The following is a 20339-nucleotide window of genomic DNA, read 5'->3' on the forward strand; positions in this document are numbered from 1 at the left end:
CAGGGTACAGCACACAGGGTACAGGCTATAGAGTACAGGGTACAGGGTACAGCACACAGGGTACAGAGTACAGGGTACAGCACACAGGTTACAGGGTATAGGGTACAGGGTACAGCACACAGGGTACAGCACACAGGGTACAGAGTACAGCGTACAGGGTACAGCACACAGGGTACAGAGTACAGCACACAGAATACAGAGTACAGGGTACAGAGTACAGGGTACAGGGTACAGGCTATAGAGTACAGGGTACAGGGTACAGCACACAGGGTACAGGGTACAACGTACAGGGTACAGCACACAGGGTGCAGGGTACAGCACACAGAATACAGAGTACAGCGTACAGGGTACAGCACACAGGGTGCAGGGTACAGCACACAGAATACAGAGTACAGGGTACAGAGTACAGGGTACAGCACACAGGGTACAGGGTACAGCGCACAGAATACAGAGTACAGGGTACAGAGTACAGCGCACAGATTACAACGCACAGAGTACAGCGCACAATACAGCGCATAGAGTACAGCGCACAATACAGCGCATAGAGTACAGCGCACAATACAGCGCATAGAGTACAGCGCACAATACAGCGCGCAGAGTACAACGCACAATACATGGCGCAGAGTACAGCGCACAATACATGGCGCAGAGTACAGCGCACAATACATGGCGCAGAGTACAGCGCACAATACATGGCGCAGAGTACAGCGCACAATACAGCGCGCAGAGTACAGCGCACAATACATGGCGCAGAGTACAGCGCACAATACAGCGCGCAGAGTACAGCGCACAATACAGCGCGCGGAGTACAGCGCACAATACAGCGCGCGGAGTACAACGCACAATACATGGCGCGGAGTAGAGCGCGCGGAGTAGAGCGCGCGGAGTACTGCTGAGGCTGATTGGAATGTCGTTAGTTTTGGACACGTTAAAATGTGGACCTGGTGAACGCCACATCTCCACTTTGTAGTACAGGGTTTGTACAGGTCCTTGAAAAGTCTGGAATGTAACTTGTTGAACCCTGCAGAATCTGTTATGTGTCTGTTATACACCTGTAGTCTTTATACAGCTGAGTGGTTCTGCCACGACGAGGTAACTGACCCTGATGTGTGTGTTTAGTGTCAGAATGACAGTGATTGGCCTGCGGGGGGCGTTGCAAACCAAACGGGCTCGAGGTGTTGGACCCTGAAGGTCTCATTACTGGATGACTACATGTTTCTTTTATTGTTCTCTGAGGTACAGCCTGTACTATACTGATCTTTAAAGATCAGCTGACGAAAATTGATGACGCATCCACAGCCTGAATCACACAAATCCAGCCGGCTTCTTTCAGCCTCTTCTGTCTCCACACAGTGTTCATTACTGCAGTGGAGCAGTGATGCTTATACAGTAACAGCTAATACATTTGAAGGAAAACTTAATTCCACCTGGGCTTTGTAGCAACATAAGAAGGAAACATTTCTAATGAACATATCTGTAAAATCACAACATGTTCAGGCTTAATGGATTCCATTTAGTGTTTCCTGCAGGAGCGCCTCGGCTGCCTCCTCACAGTCGATGAGAAGAGTCTCACCCACAAAGTCCACTGAGGTGGCTGCCAGAAGCGTGTCTCCGCTCCACAGAGAATTTTCTATTTTTGCCACGTCAAGCTGCAGACAGCAGATCGAACTGAATCAGATTTAAAAATTGGAGTAATTTGTGCTGTTTTCCAGTAAGTAGGAAATATAGAAAGACTGATACAAATATTAGTTAAATGCAAAATAAGAGGTATGAGGCTATCAGCATGAATCTTTAAAAATAAGGTGTTTAAACCATAAATATCATGGACGTGAGAATGTTAGCCTTACGCAGTTCCAGATTACATTTATTTCTAATTTGTATAAAATTACTCTCAGTTGGTCGATTTAACCTATACAATTTAAGAAGAGAGGCCTTCAATTTAAGGAGTTTTAAGTATTTCAGAATTTATCCAAGGTAATTTATTTTTTCTTGGTCGAACCTTGCTGGCAGTGGCATATTTATTTTGTGTTTTATGTAGTTTAGTATGAAATTGCGTTAGGATTCGTTCTGGATCTTCTGATGACAGCTCATCACTCCAGTCAGTAGCACTAAAATCAGCATTGAATTGTGATTGTATTTTTGATAAAGAGTGGGGAACATGAGTATTTTTGGATTTTAAGATTTTTCTAACTGCATAGATGAGCAAATGATCTGAAATAGCCACGTCTATGATACCAGACATTGCATATTTTGAAGGCTGATTTGTGAAAAAAAAACAGGATAGAGCTGCGTGTTTTGCCAATTCTTGTTGGATCCTTAATTAATTGATACAATCCGAGTTTCATTGCGGGTGAAAAATGTATAATCAGTTTCAGTGTTTCAGTATCAGTTTAAGTTTTTGATATCAAGTGTGCATATTTCCGACTCACATAGAAAGCCACTCCACCGCTGGTCTTACTAATGCGATCTTTACGATACAATTCATAATTTTCAATTGAAAGAAAAGAATCAGGAATATTGGAAGTTAACCATCATTCAGAGATTGCCGTTACATGTGCTTTCGACTGCGCAAGATTTTAAATTCGTCTAGTTTGGGAACAATGCTTCGGGTGTTTAGATGGCAAATTTTAAAGCCTCTGGTGCTACCAAGTTGACTTCGATTAGTTGGTTGGTTAGTCTTTAAAAACTAACAGGAGCTGCTCCTTGTGGTTCGGTCAAAAAATTGTCGATCAGTGTTTAAAAGCCCAAAACGACGTCCTCACCATTAAAGGTCCAGTGTGTGACATTTAGGAGGATCCATTGACAGAAATGTAATATAAGATCCATAACCATGTTTTCAGTGGTGTATAAAGACCTTATAAAATGAACCGTTATGTTTTTACTACTTTCGAATGAGGTCCCCCCGTTGCACCACCATGTTTGTTTGCTCTAATAATGTTAATCCAACACATCTTTGTAGCAGTATCCATGTTGATTCCATATTCTGATTTAAGACCACATGAACACACGCTGAAGTCAGAAGAACGACTTCACAACTCAGGGAAAGGAGCACTTGAATGCACCGTGAGCTGCTGTTTGCAATTTGCAATCCTCGCCACTAGATGTCACTAAAACACAGTGAACCTTTAAGAAGAATAGTTGCCTATTAATTTAAAAGTTAACAACTTATCGCTCAGTTGTTGCAGCTCCGCTGTTATTCATCTCCATAACTTGGCAACAGAGGGGGAGGTTGTGACCATATTTTTCAGCTGATCAGGTGACACTTTTGACTCAGAGGTCTCAAAATATCTTTTTAGCCGTAATTAAAGAATGAAGTGGGTTATTCCAGATGAGAAACAGTTGCTTTGTGTCGCTCTGTCCTCTGTTTCCATCACTCTGCACTGCTGTCACAAACCGCCTCTCAGGTTGTTTTAGTTTTTAGACCTAATTTCTTTGTGATTTAATTTAACAGGGAAGAGAAAGAGGCTACTTCTAATGCAGGCTAGTGTCTTTATTTATTTAACAGTAGCAAGGTTTCATTGTTGTTGCCTTTATGCTAAGTTAAAGGCTTAATTAAAAAAAGACTTGGTTGGAGTTAATGTTTTTTTTGTGTATTGCTGTTTAAATGTTGACTGTTACCTTAGAACTTCTGTGTGGCTGCGTGTTTTGACAAATTAACGTAGGTCTCAGTTCTGATTCTGATTCTACTTATTGAATCCGGTTCTGCAGATCTTTCTGCTTCCTCCCTCGCACCAAACCTCCTGACTGCAGCTGGTGCAGTTTTTTAGTGAAGCTGAGCCAAACTTTGGAGCGTTTGCTGCGGTCCGCCACGGTCCAGGACCGGAACCAACAGGACTCTGTTCTTCAGGCTTTGTTGACGTAACACATGAGGTGACGTTTGGTCGGCGTGGCAGCTTCTGGCAGATCAGAGACACTTTGATGGACGGTAAAATGCTCACTGCAGTTCAGTCAGGAGCTGAAATATGCAGGAAGTTAGGAACCGAGGAGCAGGATCCAAACGCACGGGTCTTAAAAAATCCACGGATCTTGGAGATTTGGTAACGGTTCAAACTTGGAACCAGGTCTCCATAGTGTATGTGTGGGCTCGTGTGCTGTTAGGTGTGTGTTGTCTGTAGCTGCTCTTAACTAATTGCCCCCTGTGGGATTAATAGAGCTGTTGTTTTAAGTGACATGCTACACATCGTTAGTTCGATTCTCCATAAGTTCGATCCTTCGGTTCATTTTATGGAAACAATGAGCACCAACGGAAAATTCTGGAGGAAAGTCTGGCACCGAGCTGATCGTGATCCTGCAGCTCGTGTTGTGTAGCTGGTCAGAATCCTTTTTTACGTAGTAATTAAGTAGCCGATACACCTGTGATACTCCTTCACTGATCAGTTCAACCGTGTGTATTCACTGGGATCAAACATATGGATCATCAGTGCAGTGAGAGCTTCCAGTCAAACCTTTAATTCAGTTCCTTCACTTCAGATTGTATCTGAGTCTGGACAGATATGGATGGAGCCGCGGCCTCTGAGCTTCACAGGGTTATTGATGGGTTTGTGTTTCATGTTAATGGCAGAGATCATTAGTCTCTTTGTGAACCCAGAGAGCAAATAATGAGCTGATAAATGAGGGTTTTAACGTGAAGCTGGTTTTAACAAGAAGTCCCTGAATATTTCATTATGTTGGAAAGTAAAGTGTCAAACATTAAGGGGTTGAAAAATAAGATGTAATGTTGATCTTCTGCACTAAAAACAAAATGAATACTTTAGGGAAAGCTGTGTTTTCACAAACAATTAAAACACACACACACATTATTTACTGTCGGACTGAACAGGGAGTTAAACGGCACAATTACAAAAGCAATTTGTTTCTTTTTAATAATTTAAAGCCTCTTGTGGGCGGGCGGGTTGTATCCTCAGGTTGAAGAATTGATATTTGCATCAATTTCTACACACACACACACACACACACACACACACACACACACACACACTCTGAACAAACGCACGGCTGCCTGTGAACCATTTTTGTTTGTGCTGCCTTCCAGCCTTAAAGTGTCAAAGTGGGCGTCAATTACCAGCGCTAAACGTCTGCAGGTGCAGCACGATGGATACAGTCTGTTTTATTCTGTCAGCCAAGGGCATATCATGATCAGCAGCACGGCGCAGAGGCGAGGTGTAGCACAGCGTTACATCCTTAACGTACGGCAGGTAGCAGAAAACGTGGCAGCTTCATGTGGCTGCTGGTACTCCACCGGGCTGCAGCTCTGTGTTCAGGTAGACACACAGCGATGGAAAGCCAGCCAGTAGTAGTAACAGTAGTTTCTTCCACATGTTATATCACAGATCTTTATGTCTCTCAGAGGGGTGTAACGGTTCGGAATTAACCTCGGTTTTGAAGTCACTGTTCAGTTTATTTTTAGGACAGTAAGGGGGAAAAAATGCAAATATTAAATTGCTGCTTATGAATGGTTAATTATGAACAATTGTAAATTAGTTTACAATTTTTTTCTAACAAACTTACAAATTAAATATAATAAATTATATACAATAAAAAAGAATAAGAAATAAAATACTGCTGCAAACTACTAACAAGTTCTCAACTAAATAAAATATTCTCAAAACAATACCACATATAGCTAATAAAAAATAATAAAAAATATATAATCACATGGATTACAGTGCAGCATAGTCTATGAGCATCATCAATCCCAGCTTGAAAGCCTGCTCTGATTGCACTGAGCTCGTTTTTGTTTTTCTCCCTTGTTGCAGTGACGTTCTCCTTCGTGTGATGCCATTAGAGTTAGCTAGTTTGACGAGTTGGCAGAAACAAATCCGATCACTACTGAGAAAAGCGTAATATTTAACGTTCAAGTCTACAGTCGATGCTCATGTGCACCGTTCCAAAAGTCCTGTACCGTACATGTACCGTTACACCCCTAGTCTCTCAAGATCAAGCTGCTGCGTCTTAAATCCCCTGAAAACGTGGTGTTTAGTGCAGTAAGCATATCACCGGCCTCTTTAAAAAGTGAGAAGTGACCCATGTTTAAGCTGAAGTATTGGGGTCATGTGACCTCCTACAGTACATTACTCCTCTTCAGGTTTGGGGCTGTTAGGATACAACTCCTGTTTTGTCTGTTTTCTTATGTTCTTTTACAGTTTGTTGTCACAAATATTAACCCTTTGGCCCTCCTCAGGCATTTTTGTAAATTCTTCAGTTTTAATTAAATACCCCAAATTCCTAACAAACTTATCTTATTGCACTTTTCCACGAGCAAGAAGTTGTCCGCAGTGATAAAGAGACACCTTTTAAGAGGGTGTCGAGCAGGAACATGGGGGCAGCAGGAAGCCTGCAACCACAGATCCAGACCCCTCAGCTCTGGAGGCAGGGCAAGTTTATCTGCACAGCTCATTTCAGCAACAAGACAATTCAAAGTGCTTTACATAAAACATAAAAGCAACATAGGGAAATATTTAAAAAAAGACATAATACAACAGGCTAATTTACCCGGTAAACCTTTTTGTAAAACATAATTCTAATGGGAAGAATCAGGCTTTTCACCTTTCCTTGTTTGCAGTTTTTGATTGGGATGAGGTTGCATACAGATGGAGAGAGGAGCTCAGTGCATCATGGGAAATCCCCCAGCAGTCTAGGCCTATAGCAGCATAACTAAGGGATGGTTCAGGACTCACCTGAGCCAGCCCTAACTATAAGCTTTATCAAAGAGGAAAGTGCAGATGGTGTCTGCCTCCTGAACCCAAAGCAGCATATTAATAAATTAATAATGATCATTCAGGGCTTTGCAGGAGATTTATTATTAACTGTTTTCACCAGAAACTCTACGTGGTTTAAAAGAACATGTCCTGAATGATGAAGACGACTTTTCTTTTCCCTTAACAGTTTCATATATTACCAGTCTGATAATTTTTTATATAAATCTATTGAATACCGGCTGTAACCAGCTGTGCTAAATAATCATCACCAGCGTTTCGGATCAGTTTCCAGGCAGATTTAATTCTGTATTCAGATTCAATAAAGAGCCATCACCGTGAGGTATCATTAACACAGCGCCGAGCGCCTGCGCCAATCAGCGGCAGTGTGTTGACCGTGTGAAGTCCTGCTGAGAGCCCAACAATCAGGTGAAGCAGCAATTTCCATCTGACGCCTGCTAACGACGCGACGCTGTAGGTGTGTTCCGTGCAGCAGCAGCCTCGGCGCTCCTCCGGGGGTGTTTGTTTTTCACATTACGATGATGATTGTGAGATGGAGGCATGCGTCCAAAGAGTTGCTTGTAATAATAACTTAAGTGCTTTTATTTGCCGCAGAGGGAATAAGGCCTCGAGTACAAATAACATGAAAATACAGGACTGAAAATGTAATGGAAGGACATGATGTAACACGTGAAGTGCAGAGAAAACACACTGTGTGATTTAAGACTAGTTATTAATACACAGCAACAGAACAGTACAGGGCAAGTTTATCTGTTCAACACATTTCAACAACAAGGCAATTCAAAGTGTCTTGAATCAAACATAAAAGCAGCATAGGGAAATATAAGAAAGAGAACTACAGTATCTCACCAAAGTGAGAACAAACAAGTTAGTAAATATTTGATTATATCTTTTCTGAAGAAATGACACTTTGCTCCAGTGTAAAGTAGTGAGTGTACAGCTTGTATAACAGTGTAAATCTGCTGTCCCCTCAAAATAACACATCACACAGCCGTTAATGTCTAAACCGCTGGCAACAAGAGTGAGGACAGTGAAATGAAGTGAGAGTTTCAGCAGATAGTTTGTTCCAGATATTTGGAGCATAAAAACTGAACGCTGCTTCTTCAGGTTTAGTTTTGACTCTGGGGACAGAAAGCAGACCTGATCTCAGACCAGCTGAGAGCTCTGGATGGTTCATAACGGAGCAGAACATCAGAAATCATTCACCGCTTTATAAACCAACAGCAGGATTTTGAAGTCAATTCTCTGTCAGTGTAAAGACCTCAGAACTGGAGTGTGTTTTTCCAGGTCTTGCTGAGACACAAGTCCTTCAATCCTTGAAATATTCTTCCGGTGATAGCACGCTGACTTTGTCTTAATGTGGCTGCTTAAATTCAGGACTGAGTCCAGGATTACACCAAGATTTCTGGCTTGATTTGTGGTTTTTAACATTACTGATTGAAGATGAGTTCTGCCTTTGCTCCAGTGTAGACAAGTGGTGGCCAAAGTCTAAAGCCGTATGCAGCTCTACACATCTTTAATAACATTATTATGTTTGTATTTACGTGATTTATGCAGTCTTTAGTGCGCTGATCATGTAGAGAAGTTCCCTAATTTATTGAGTTAGTGGAACAAAACTGCGTAACTCAGAACTATACAAAGGCTTGATGCTGTGGGCAAGCTTTTATCTTTCAGAAGAAACATGCGTAGCTTTGTGACTCAAAAATAATGATTAAACATCAGAGGCATGGAATAAAGTGCACAGGTTGGTGATGTCTGTACGGGAGGATGAGATGATGAATGCTCTGCAGGCTGCCTCATTTATGGAGCAGCAGCAGCTTCAATCCAACCCAATTTAAGACCGGTTGCACTCCACTTCCAGCTAAGTGCATGGAGAGAGTATAGTCTTCAGGGAATCAACTCAACCCCCTACAGTTTGCTTACATCTCACAGGGGAACAGACGACACGACTCTCACTGTAGGGACCAGATAGCTTCACCTACAACAACCAAAACCTGTTTTAGCTTTTAAAGAGCTCATATTCTGCTTTTTGGCTTCTTCCCTCTCCTTTATTGTGGTTTATATCCTTTTTGTGCAAGTAATAGGTTTGCCAAGTATAAAAGGCCCAAAGAATGACCTTTTTAGATGGATAGTGGTCTCATTGATTGCTTTAGAAGCTTTCAAACTGACCGACCGCCCTCTGAGAGTTTCAGTGAACCAGGGTAATGCCAACACTGCTGTTTTCCATTTACACTGATGAAATGACCGTCCACAGCTGGAATCAAGCTGTTGGAATATGCTTTTTGCTGTATTTCAGAACTTGTGGCCTTAAAAAAACAACTAACCAACAAATCCAAGTGGAACTAATAACACCCTCCCTGTCATACTCTGCAACCAGCCTGGAGGAAGTTTAGAACATTTTAAATACTGTGGAACAATCACTGATCAGACCCTAACTTTTAGTTTTTAATCTGGAAGCAGAGGAGCTTTGGAGCAGCCAACATGTACGGCAGATTTAACATAACAACATGGTACAGCAGCCTGAGTGTAAAGAGCAAGCTGTCAAGTTGTTGACAGTCTGTCAGAGTCACCAAAGCAATGATGTGTATAAACGACTTGGCAGTAAAGATGTTCCTGATTCTGATCCTCAGTTTGAGCTGCTCCTGTCCCAGCGTTTATTCAGGGTCCCGGGGGCCAACTGGAACATTCACTACGCCATGCAGGGGTTGAACAAATAATTAACTTCATCAGGGAACACTTGCTATTTAAAATGATGTGCACTCTCTTTATTTGGCTGCAGCTATCGATAGTTTTATTAATCGAGTATTCTGCAGATTATTCATTTGATTCATCGTAACAAGAAATAGTTTAGCTTGGCGCCCCCGGGACCGGGATCCGCTGTCTAACTCAGATCCCTGTCTTTATTTCCGGCCTGTCTCCTCCTCCTCGCTCGCTGTTTTCTCTCCCTTCTTCCATTTTGCAATTCGTACCATCAAATCACATTGTAAGCGCGTTGTGAGACAGGAATAAATTTCCCCAGTGGTAATATGTTGGTATTATCGCATTTTACATTAATGAAGTAATTTGGTGCCATATGGCATAGTGTCTGTCACCTCACAACGGCTAACTTTTTCACTGCGCTCTAGTAACGTTATAACTAAATTTCCACAGAAAGCAACATGAAAAACAGCTGCAGCCATCCGACACACTACGTTCGTTAGTTAGTGAGCTTCTAATGAGGCTTACCTCATGTCTACTTACCTCGTGTCTCTTGACTGTCCCTCAGGATTACAATGTCCAGGATCGCACAGCTTGCTAGCCACATTAGCCAAGCAATATGCTAATACCAAGTTAGCTAACCTTAAAAATAAACAGTAAAACAACAAAAAACACGGCAACACTTAAAGCTTCCCAGTTTGAAGTCAGTTCACTTACATCCCATGGTGATCCGTTACAGAGCTATTAATTTATATAAGAATATAATTAATATTAACACGCTCCGAAGTGTAAAGAATGAACGTTGCGGTTGTGGCGGAGGTTGCCATTAGTTAGTATCGTTCCTAATTATTTATAGAACTTAGTCTACAAGATACAACGATATTTGTCATTATACAGCACAAGGTTGTATAACCAAACAAAATTTGTAGTCCCTTCAAGCTGCACTATATTAAAACATGGTAACATATAAAACATATCTGCTGCTACTATTATATACTGTATATATGCCAGAGATACATTTCCTCTGAGGTGGTTAGTAAAGTGTTTTTCTTGCTCTTCATCAGCTCATGCTCTTCCTCATAAAGACGAATGGGCTCTTTCTCCAGCCCCGTAGCTTTTACTTATTTCAACACGGTTGGAGAGCACCTGCTGTATCGAGCCGCTGCTTTTCTTCAAACCCCCGCGGACGCTGCTTTTGACAGACTTGTCATTTTAGTGACATGTTGAATTTGTCCGAGCGTAACGCAGAGAATGAGCCGGGATGACAGCGTGCCATTTAAGGTGCTGGATGAAAAAAATGAAGCAATCTTTTGTGACAATGAAAGGGCGAAAGGCCTCAGAGGCGAGAGACGGGAACGCCGAGGAGTCAGAAGGCCAGGGGCTGATTTCTGATTCCCTACATGGAAACCCTTTGATTTAATCATTGATGTTATAATAGCTCCGAGAGGCCGGGGCTGAGTAATGTTCTGTCCTGCGATCTGGTTCATCGGTTTTTGTTGTTCATGGCAGCAGAGTATCTTAGACATCCTATTCTCCAACTACAAGCTCGGCTGATGTGCTGGGATTGCCCGCTACTACTGGATATATGACCTGGGTCTGAGCCAGTCTCTCCTCCCAGTCAGCTGCTCACAGCCCCACGAGAGCTCAGACTGATCTTTTTATTTTAGAGTTACGTTTGCTTTCACACCTGACCTGTTTGGTTCGTTGGTTGCATGGGAAGATGGTGTCGAGTTCTTTTACACCTAACTTGTATAGTTGAGGTTAAACAAACGTTGGTCCGTTTGTCTGTTGGAATCAATTAGCTTGGTGTGACAGATGTGAACAAACGAACGGTACCTTAATTAGGAGCTGTCACCCACCTTAATTAGATTTTCCTGTGTGGGTCCATATTAGGCAGATGATGAGTTACCTGTCAGTCCATGTGGCCTTGGCTTTACTGCTCTCGCTTCTTTTGGAACACGTTGGATCTCTTTTCTTAGCTTGGTCCGAACAACAGGTGTGTCGTAGGAACTATAACTTTGTCTCTCTGTCAGCTGATTCCACTGTCAATCAGGCAGTTCAGAGATGAACTCATGACAATTTTTGAAACGCTATGAAATAACAGCCAGATAGAAGTCCTTAAGAGAAGCTGAAATACTACATTTAAATGATTCCACACTGTTTCAGGGTTGTTTATGTCAGAGACTGGTGGCGAAGCAGCGGATCGATGATGTAATTGTACAGTATCCTGCTTCCTCCTCTGCTTTCCTTCACTCCTTCCTTCTTCCCTCAGCAGGGCTCCAGGGGCCGGTTTCACAAAGACAGTCTTTGACAATGGCTTAGCTAAAGTAGAGAGTCGGACTTCAGATAGACATCTAAATCAGACCGTTGCACAAAACACTGAAGACTATGTTAAGTAGGATTACACTGCAATGAATCCTGGGTAAAACAAGACAAAAAAAAGGCGGATTGAGTAGGCGCATCCAACCGCTCAATGCAGTTTACCCCAGCGGAAATAATGTGTTTGTTGAAGCAGTATAATTGTTATACTTTAGATTTGAAAGAAAAAAAGTTCACAACAGTAAACAGCGTTAATTGGACTGTTGAGCGGAGCGTCCAAGATATACAGAAAAGATCCAAGAACATGGTACAAGATGCCAAAACAGAAATCTTTAAGAGGTATTATCCTAAAACAGGAGGATGCAGTACTTCAGCTTCAGGTCCATCTGTCAGACTCAGGAGAGCTTCCTTGGGTCAACGAAACTGACCGATGAAGTCCTCATTGTTGTATATTTCAGGTAGGTTACTGAGGTCCACCACATGTTATCAGCCATTTTCCCTTGTTTTGGCTGTTTGGTAACCATCAGTTACATTACAAGGTAACATCAAATGTTACTCCAGACCAGTCTAAAACAGCTCTGTGAAACCGACCCCTGAGTGCGATCAAAAATCAGTTGAGTGCGACTACATCTGGTTCTTTGCTGCGTCTCTGTGTTTTCCCCAAATCTCACCTGTGGAAGAAGCTGAGAGCCAATCCAAAGCTGAGAAGGGGTGCTGGATTTATACTCCTGCAGTGACTTGACGCAGATACCTATGGCGTTGGCAACGCACATGCCCTCGCGTTTATACTTGCCTGTTGGTGGTCTTCTCCTGAAAGACGGCGTCATGCAAATGAATGTGGCCAAAATGAAAGAACCAACAAACAAAACCAAGTGGAACCAGTAACACTGGCATACTCAGAAAGCAGCCCGGAGGAAAAGTACAACATTTTAAGTATTTGGGAACAATCACTGATCAGATCGTAGCTTTTAATGTACTTGGGTGTACACACAGGACTTTGAGTTCAACGTGCCGGCGCGGGGCGTTTTTATATTCGACAATATATAATTATGTCCATGGAGAATATTCTTGCCTATTTTTTGAAATGATATGTGTGTGAAGCGCCAGTCCTCAGCACAATCTCTGCACAAAAGAAGGGGACTGGCACTTCCTGACTACGTGGACACTCATCGGCTATTGTAGGCCGTGGACAGGGCATCGAATTTTCTATTGGGTCATTTAAGGTGTCACTCAAAAGGTCAAGGTGTACTAACTGTAGTTAAACGATGTAACAGCAGTCCGTGTGTATTTACTGATATAAAAATGTGTTTTGGACTAAATATTCTACTGGATTGGATCGTCTGGACCTTTGCCAACATAACAAGGCCAGTTCTGTCTGAATGTATTCCATCGATAGGCCACAGCTTTTCTGGTAAATGGCGTCAATTTTGATTATTAGCAGTGCGTAAAGTGGGTCACCGTTACCAGTACTTCTTCTTTTTACTCTTGGGCGTAGTGGGACTTTTCTTGTCCTCTCCATATCAGGTTCTCTGGGCACCATGTGACGCTCACCTGTTCCCGTTCTCGCCGGCCTCCTAATCTCTCGGTAGAAACAGGAAGAAGCAGCTCGGGGGCCTTTCATGCAGTCGTGTGCCTAAAGTTGCTCATCGACGTAGCTTTTCGTGAACTGACCAATCCCAGCCCGGAGGCGACCGGATACTGAAATAAATTTGATGCGCTACAGCAAACTTTAGAAATGTTGAACTGCATGAATGATTAGTACTTGTTCTTAGTACTTAGCATTAACTAATTAGAAACTGACCACCATGTAGATCATTTTTCTTACACAAATGTAATGAATGGAAACAACCCACACAAATGAAACTGCTGTCCACCTGGAACTAATATTATACTAGTGGTAAGATGTATAGTAGGAAATCTGAAATTATAAAGAATACACTAACATTAGCCCTAATACACAAGGCAACATGTAAATGGGTACCAGCAGGGCTGGGCAATAAAACATTAATAATCTCAATATAATTTTCCTCAGTAACAATATTTTATTGATTTGAGTCATAGACAAATCAGCATTTATTTTTCTATTTAGGAAAAGGGAGTGAAAACAGATTTTATCTAATGTTACTCATGAATATTTGTCTAAAAAAGATTTTGTCATAATTGTTCTGAAGTTCTTTCCTCCAACTTTCACTCAGGAGCTAAAATCAGCCATTGAACTTGAAAGAAACAATGATTTGAGATTTATTGTGATAATTATCAATAATCGATTATCATGATAACATTGTTGGCCATATCGCCAACACGTGGTGGCAGAACATTTTACCTGAATGCAGGAAATGAAGTGTTAAATGCTCAGATTTTTCAGGGGGAGGACCCCCACATTGAATGTTTCTTCATACCAGTATCGTTATTTTTACATGTCTCGTGAGCTTGGTGTATCGTCACGGCCCTAATCTGAGCCACTATGCCCCCATCAGTCACGCTCTGGCCCCTCACCCGTCATCTTTGTTGTAACCCCCGAACGCATTTCAGGCACAGAAAATGTTCTTGCTTTAAGCCCTTTAACAGCAAAATCAAGCTCTCTGAAGTTGTTGACACTGCAGGAAAGATGATACATACATATAACATACGTCATGCGTCACACCCACTAAACACGCACCGAGTCAACAAAGCAAGTCGCTGTATGAGTGAAAACTACTTTGCAGCAAAGCTGTTCCTGATTCTGATCTTCAGTTTGAGCAGCTCCTGCCTCAACATAAAACCGGAACATACAGCGGTCGTCTGTTATTCAGTACTCTGTGCGGCGTGCAGGGGTTGAACACAGAATGACATCAGAGGACACGCTCAGATGAAAGTATCCACAGCTGGACGGCCGCCGTTGTGGCCGCTAGTAAAATTGACTTCAAAGCACAGAGCACTTCCTGCGATGCTGCCAAGCCGGCCAATCACAGTTCTTACTGTCATGTAGGTTCGTGTCTGGCTAACTTTTCAGTCATTTGAGTTTTTTGAATTTTCACGCAAGCACTTTAAACTTCAGCACTTTTTAAGTTTTGTTTTACATTAATATTTGTTGATCTCTAAATAAAGACAAACACTCACCTGCAGGTGTTCCTGTTTGCAGTCATTCACAGAACTATCGGTGAGTTTGGGAAATGACAGAAGGTCAGAATATATTGTTACGGAGGTAAAAGTGATGTGCAGAAAGATCTTGTGGAGCCCTGCTGTCATGGAGATCTGCAGATTACCACCAGCTCTCTCCTCTAACGTTTATCTCTCCCTCCATCCCAGCAGACGCCTCCCGGGTGTCATGACCCAGCAGATGCAGAACCTACAGTTGTCCCAGACCAGGAAGTGCCCCGGTGGGCCGGCCTCCCCCAGCGCCGCCAAGCGCCTCTACCGGAACCTGTCGGAGAAGCTTCGAGGAAGCACCTCCTCCTTCGAAGATGCCTACTTCTTTGGCAAGACGGACCGTCTCCGCAAAGCCTCGGTGAGTCTGCTGCGCAGCAAGAGGGGGAACATTTGATTTGTGTTTGCACTGAATGGTAATGTAGTGAGCTATTTACCCGTCAGAAGATCAGATGGCTCTGAAACGAACCCCCTAGCTAGACGAAGGTGAACAGTAACATTATAAAGATAAAGATGTCTGTAAAGATTAAAAAAGCTCCCTGAACAGGTCAAAACCTCCTGCAGCTTCGTGTTCAGGCGTTTACAGTGAAGCAGCTGCAGGAATTAGCTTGAACAGTATTTACATAGTAAACCTGCTTGTCTGCTGTGTGTATTGACAGAGCAGCAGCTTTGTGAAAAGTGTTTCCTGTCTGGTAACAGTCGTGTTAGTCATCAGCACGTCTCTGTGACTCTCAGTGTTCAGGTTACTGTAGATAAAATGTAGAAAACCAAAGAGCCGCATCGGACGCTGAGGAGAAACCCTGTGAGTCAGCCGAGACAGAAGGATCAATAAAGACCTCGTTAGCAGCCACGTCCCAACTCTCCTTTCCTTCACTTCTCTGAGCCGCTTCAGATTTCTTCCGTCAGCGGATCACTAGTAACCGTCAGAGGAGGCTTAGTAAGAGCCTTGCTCAAGGACTCTTGGCCGTGGACGGCGTGTGTCTTTGGAGAGCGTTTGGTTTCACGGTGAAGCAGCACTCTCGCTCTTCATCGCCACTTGTCTCTGCCATCATCACATCCGTCCTGCTGCCCTGACAAACAGGATTACTGGCGTGTGACGGGCGCTACAGTTCAGAGTGTGTGTGTGTGTGTGCTGACATTTACAGACCAGTCACATCAGCAGACGTGAAGGAGAGAGGCAGATGGGGGGAGGAGGAGGGAGGTAAGAGAGAGTGGGAGGTACGAACAGATCGCAGCATGTGACAAGACAGGTCATGAGTGTATTGATAAAACACACAATTAAATAAAGGCATTCATTTAAACACACAGACAGTGAAATAAAAAAGTGGTTAAATAAAAAGACAGAGCAGCCAATCATAATTGTAGATCCCGCCCCCAGAGCTTGATTGATAAGCTGCAATAAGCAAAGGCCTTTAGATAGAGACTGTACACGTAGTTGAGAGTTTTATTATAGTAAACTTATTTATTTATTTCAGTGGCGACACAGGAGGCAACGTGGTTCAGACTTGGGCTGAACGATTTGGGGACTAAATCTAACTGTGACTTGATTCACGATTATTTGTTTAAGTTTATCTAAAGTCTTTTTTTTTGACAGAAGTCGCGTCAAGCAGCAGAGAGCAGATAAACTGGGCAGGAGGTCAGACACAATTTTCAAAATAAAACACCATGTGCAGACTCCTGATCGTATAGCAACAATAAACGCAATTAAAACAGACAAACAAATAAAAGGTTTAACTACGTAGCCTAATTAACCATAAACTTAACAAATGAACAAAATCTGAGCAAGTCAGCAAAGTCAGGCAGGCAAAAGGCTCTTATTCTGAAAAGCTCCATGTGCATGTAGCTGTGCAGAGAGCGAAACCGGCTCACAGAGAGCTCTCATTGGTAGTTGAAGCATGTCAGGACCTGCTGAACGCTTCGCTGCTGAAACACTTCAGTGTGAGTAAACGCCGGACAAAACCGCTGTTTGGCTGACGTCATCATCCCACGTTTTCCTCCAGTTTCGTGTGTTGTTGTAAAATGTACACACCCTGTCCCCGCTCTGATTGGTGAGTAGGACCGTAACAGGAGGCGCATGGCGCTAGTGATTGGTTAGCAGGTCTGTCACACAAGGACGGAATTCAGTGGAATGAATCTGTTACTGCACGACTGTTTAAAACGGGTCAGACGTGTTTTTAACCTACATTTTAATCGCCGTCTTCACAATTAGCCAATCGGCTTGCTTCAAATCGCGGTTTCCATTTGAAAACGATTAATCGGTCATCTAGCTCCATCATCAGCTCAACATGTTGGTGTGTTAATACTTCATGACCAAATACCTGCAGAGCTAATGACTTAAACCCAACCATAACAACATTATACCTGCTAAACACGGAAACCCGAAGCGGCCATACATTCATACATTTGACTTCTGTTTCCCATGATAACGAGTTAATTTAATGTGTTTTCTTGAGATCTTGAGTTGTTTGTGTCATTATCTTGACATAACAAAACTTTGTTTTCCAGAGATGATGACATAATCAATTTGAGATCTGGAGAATAGTGTAGGATATTGGTCTGCAAGTGAGTTTGGCATCGGGCCGATTTATTAGGATAATGTGAGAGTGGTTTTCAGTGCACCCTGAGCAGCGACCTCACATTTCCTGACGGCTATTTCAGAGGCTTGTCATGCAAGCTACAGACTCTTTTGAATGTCCTTCAAAACTTTTCAAACCTCTGAAAAAGCCGTGGGATTCACCTGAATGAGAAGTGCTGGCCGTGCCTTCTGCCTGGGGAGGCTGGGTAAATGAAAATCCAAAGCGTCCGTGGGTTGATGGATGTCGCCGAGACGTGCTACACTGTGAGTATGTGAAATCATAATTAATTTGCCCAGCGTGAGGATCGAACACACGACCTTTAGACTGAAAGTCCAACTGAGCCAACAGGGTCCACTGAAAACCACTCTTAAATAAGACTTTCCTGCCGACCCCTTGTCTTGACAGAATTATTTGGGATAAGTTTAATACATTGTGAATTTGTAGTATCGGTTCAGGAATCGTAAAGAATCCCAAGACGCCCGTCCCTGTATGTTTTAGGGTACACTGCGTGTTGACTGTTGGTGTTTCACATTGAGCTCACGAAGCAGTTTAATGAAGTCATGGGCCAGCTGAGCAGGACCTTTCGGGCACAAGGCGAGTCTGGTATGGGGGTTTAGGGCTTACTGGGAACCTGGGCCCTCAAACACGTTCATCTGGCCCTGCGTGGAGTAAAAGAACAGCTGTGGTGACTGACATCAAACGATGCTGCACTTTCACTGCCCCTGATGTGGTTATTGATCTGCTCTGGTGTCACAAAGAGCCCAGCATTAAATATTTATCATCGTCAGTCCAGACTGACGCTGTGACCTCGCTCATCATGAAGAAAGACGGATGTTTGATTTCCACTTCCTCCCGTGTTTTCTCCTCCAGACCATGCAGGGCAGCGACTGCATCTTCGAGGCCGTGGAGCAGCAGGACCTGGACGCGGTGCAGATCCTCCTCTACCAGTTCTCGGCGGAGGAGCTGGACCTGAACACGCCCAACAGCCAGGGCCTGACGCCGCTGGACATCGCCATCATGACCAACAACACGCCCATCGCCAAACTGCTGCTGAAGGCCGGCGGCAAGGAGAGCCCACACTGTGAGTACAACTCGGGGGCCGAGTCATGGATCCAGCTTCTCAAACCTCCGAATGATGGGAATCATTTTAACTCATTTATTCTCAAAAAGTGGTTTTAGTTTGAAATGAAGTCCGTCCTACCTCACATATGTAGTACACTGTGTGTGTGTGCTCTGTACAGAGCAGAGAGTGATGCTGTGGATCAGACAGGGCCTGTGTTTGTGTCTGCAGCCCAGTCTGGTCCCCCCTCCCCTCAGTCCCCCTGTCGTCCTCCATAAACCCTCCACAGACAGGTGGTTCTTACCTTGCTGCTGTACCCCCCCCCCCCCCGCCCTGTGTGTGTGTGCGTGAAACAGTGGCCACTTTACAGCGAGCCGGGCCTCCTGCGTGACTCCCGCTGAACACCTTTAACAAGGTTTGTCGTTTAATGGTTTAACTGTTCCAATGATGCATGTAACGCCGGGGCAATTACAGCTAAGTGATTTATTGTGCCGCGGCGGCGAGGGCTCTCCGAGCAGCGGCCTGGACTCTGGGCGGCGGTACAATCCCATCTTTGTAAACAAACACAGAGCAAACACTGCCGCTGTTTTCCCTCCTGGGGCCTGCTGCTCTCTGTTTATGTCATTCCTCAAGTGCCAAGTAAATCAGTCAGCCCGGGCCTGACAGCACGCCGTGTGTGCGTGCGTGTGTGTGGTAAAAATCTCCATTACAACTAAAAGTCCTGCCCTCATATTTTTACTTAAGTAAAAGTAAACAAGCGTCTGTGGCCCGTCTGTTCGTGCCATAAAAATACATAAATAAAGTTAAAGAAGTCATGGTGGAAGAAGATATTTTACTCCAGTAAATACTACAGTGTGAAAAAAGTCCTGCATTTAAAATCTGAAGTAGAAGTAAAAGTACACTGCCGCAGACCAGCCCATTTACATATTAGTAGAATTTTATACATTATTTCTGGTTTCTGATTCATGGAGGTAGAAGTGATTGTACTTTACACTCTGATGAGGGGACTGGAGTTTGAGACTCAGACTCGAGGTGCGGGACTCGTGAACAGTGTTTATTTTTAGGAAACGTCCAATGAGCTGTCTGTTATTCCCTCCCTGCGTTACGCATAACCTGCCTACGTAAAACAACTACATATCTGCTGCGCGCGGCCACACGTGAGTGAGGACAACAAACACAGAGTTCGTGCTGAAAAGTGATCATCCGCGCAGCATGTTAAAGCTGCATCGCCCGGTCTCTTTACAACCACAGCTGCATCTCGGTCAAACAGACATAATGTGCAAATAAACATCACTTTATGTCCGTGGTAACAGCAAAGGTTTGTCTTTGTGAAACTTTACGGTTTCTTTCAACGGAATAATCATAATTGTGGCCAAAAAAATGTTTGCAGTTTATAGTGTAACCAGTGTATGTCTTATATCTTTGTTTATATTTGGGGAAAAAAGACTGTAGGCTATAATTAACACAACTTACTGCTGAGTTATATATAAAATAAAGACATGATCTCTTTTGCAATTATCCTTGTAACTCTTCATTATTTAACTTGCTGTGTACCAACCAATCCAGTCCTTTTTACCTGTTCAAATACCTTTAAATGACCAATACAACCCATAAAATGCAGTATTTTACTTGACAGAAGCTTCTACTTATTGACTGAAAGGTAGTTTCTACCCTTGAGTGTTTATTTCATTAATGAGACACTGGGTTTGAGATTCTGCAGGGTTAATAAGCTGTCATTAATTGCATTGCACATTACATGGTTGTGCTCTGTAAGTGAAAAACAGGTTACGGTTACAGAATCTGTTATAGCTCTGCAGTTTTATAAGCAGCCTGGATTGAACACAG

At 43.2% G+C, this 20339-nt stretch overlaps 1 protein-coding gene across 2 annotated transcripts in view; it reads left to right on the forward strand.

The window, feature by feature from the left end:
• ankfn1 (ankyrin repeat and fibronectin type III domain containing 1) overlaps positions 1 to 20339 on the forward strand; it is an 87015-nt gene that overhangs the window by 21858 nt on the left and 44818 nt on the right. Inside the window, exons 2-3 of one of the 2 annotated variants that reach the window (XM_046068304.1) lie at positions 15021 to 15219; positions 18305 to 18515. In XM_046068304.1, coding sequence (XP_045924260.1) covers positions 15040 to 15219; positions 18305 to 18515 — 391 coding nt within the window. In that variant the 5' untranslated portion in view covers positions 15021 to 15039. Of the gene's footprint in view, positions 1 to 15020; positions 15220 to 18304; positions 18516 to 20339 lie in introns of those variants that run through there. The other variant, XM_046068305.1, reaches the window with a different exon arrangement.

Source organism: Micropterus dolomieu, linkage group LG14, assembly GCF_021292245.1.
Source record: "Micropterus dolomieu isolate WLL.071019.BEF.003 ecotype Adirondacks linkage group LG14, ASM2129224v1, whole genome shotgun sequence".
In the NCBI taxonomy this organism is placed as follows: domain Eukaryota; kingdom Metazoa; phylum Chordata; class Actinopteri; order Centrarchiformes; family Centrarchidae; genus Micropterus; species Micropterus dolomieu.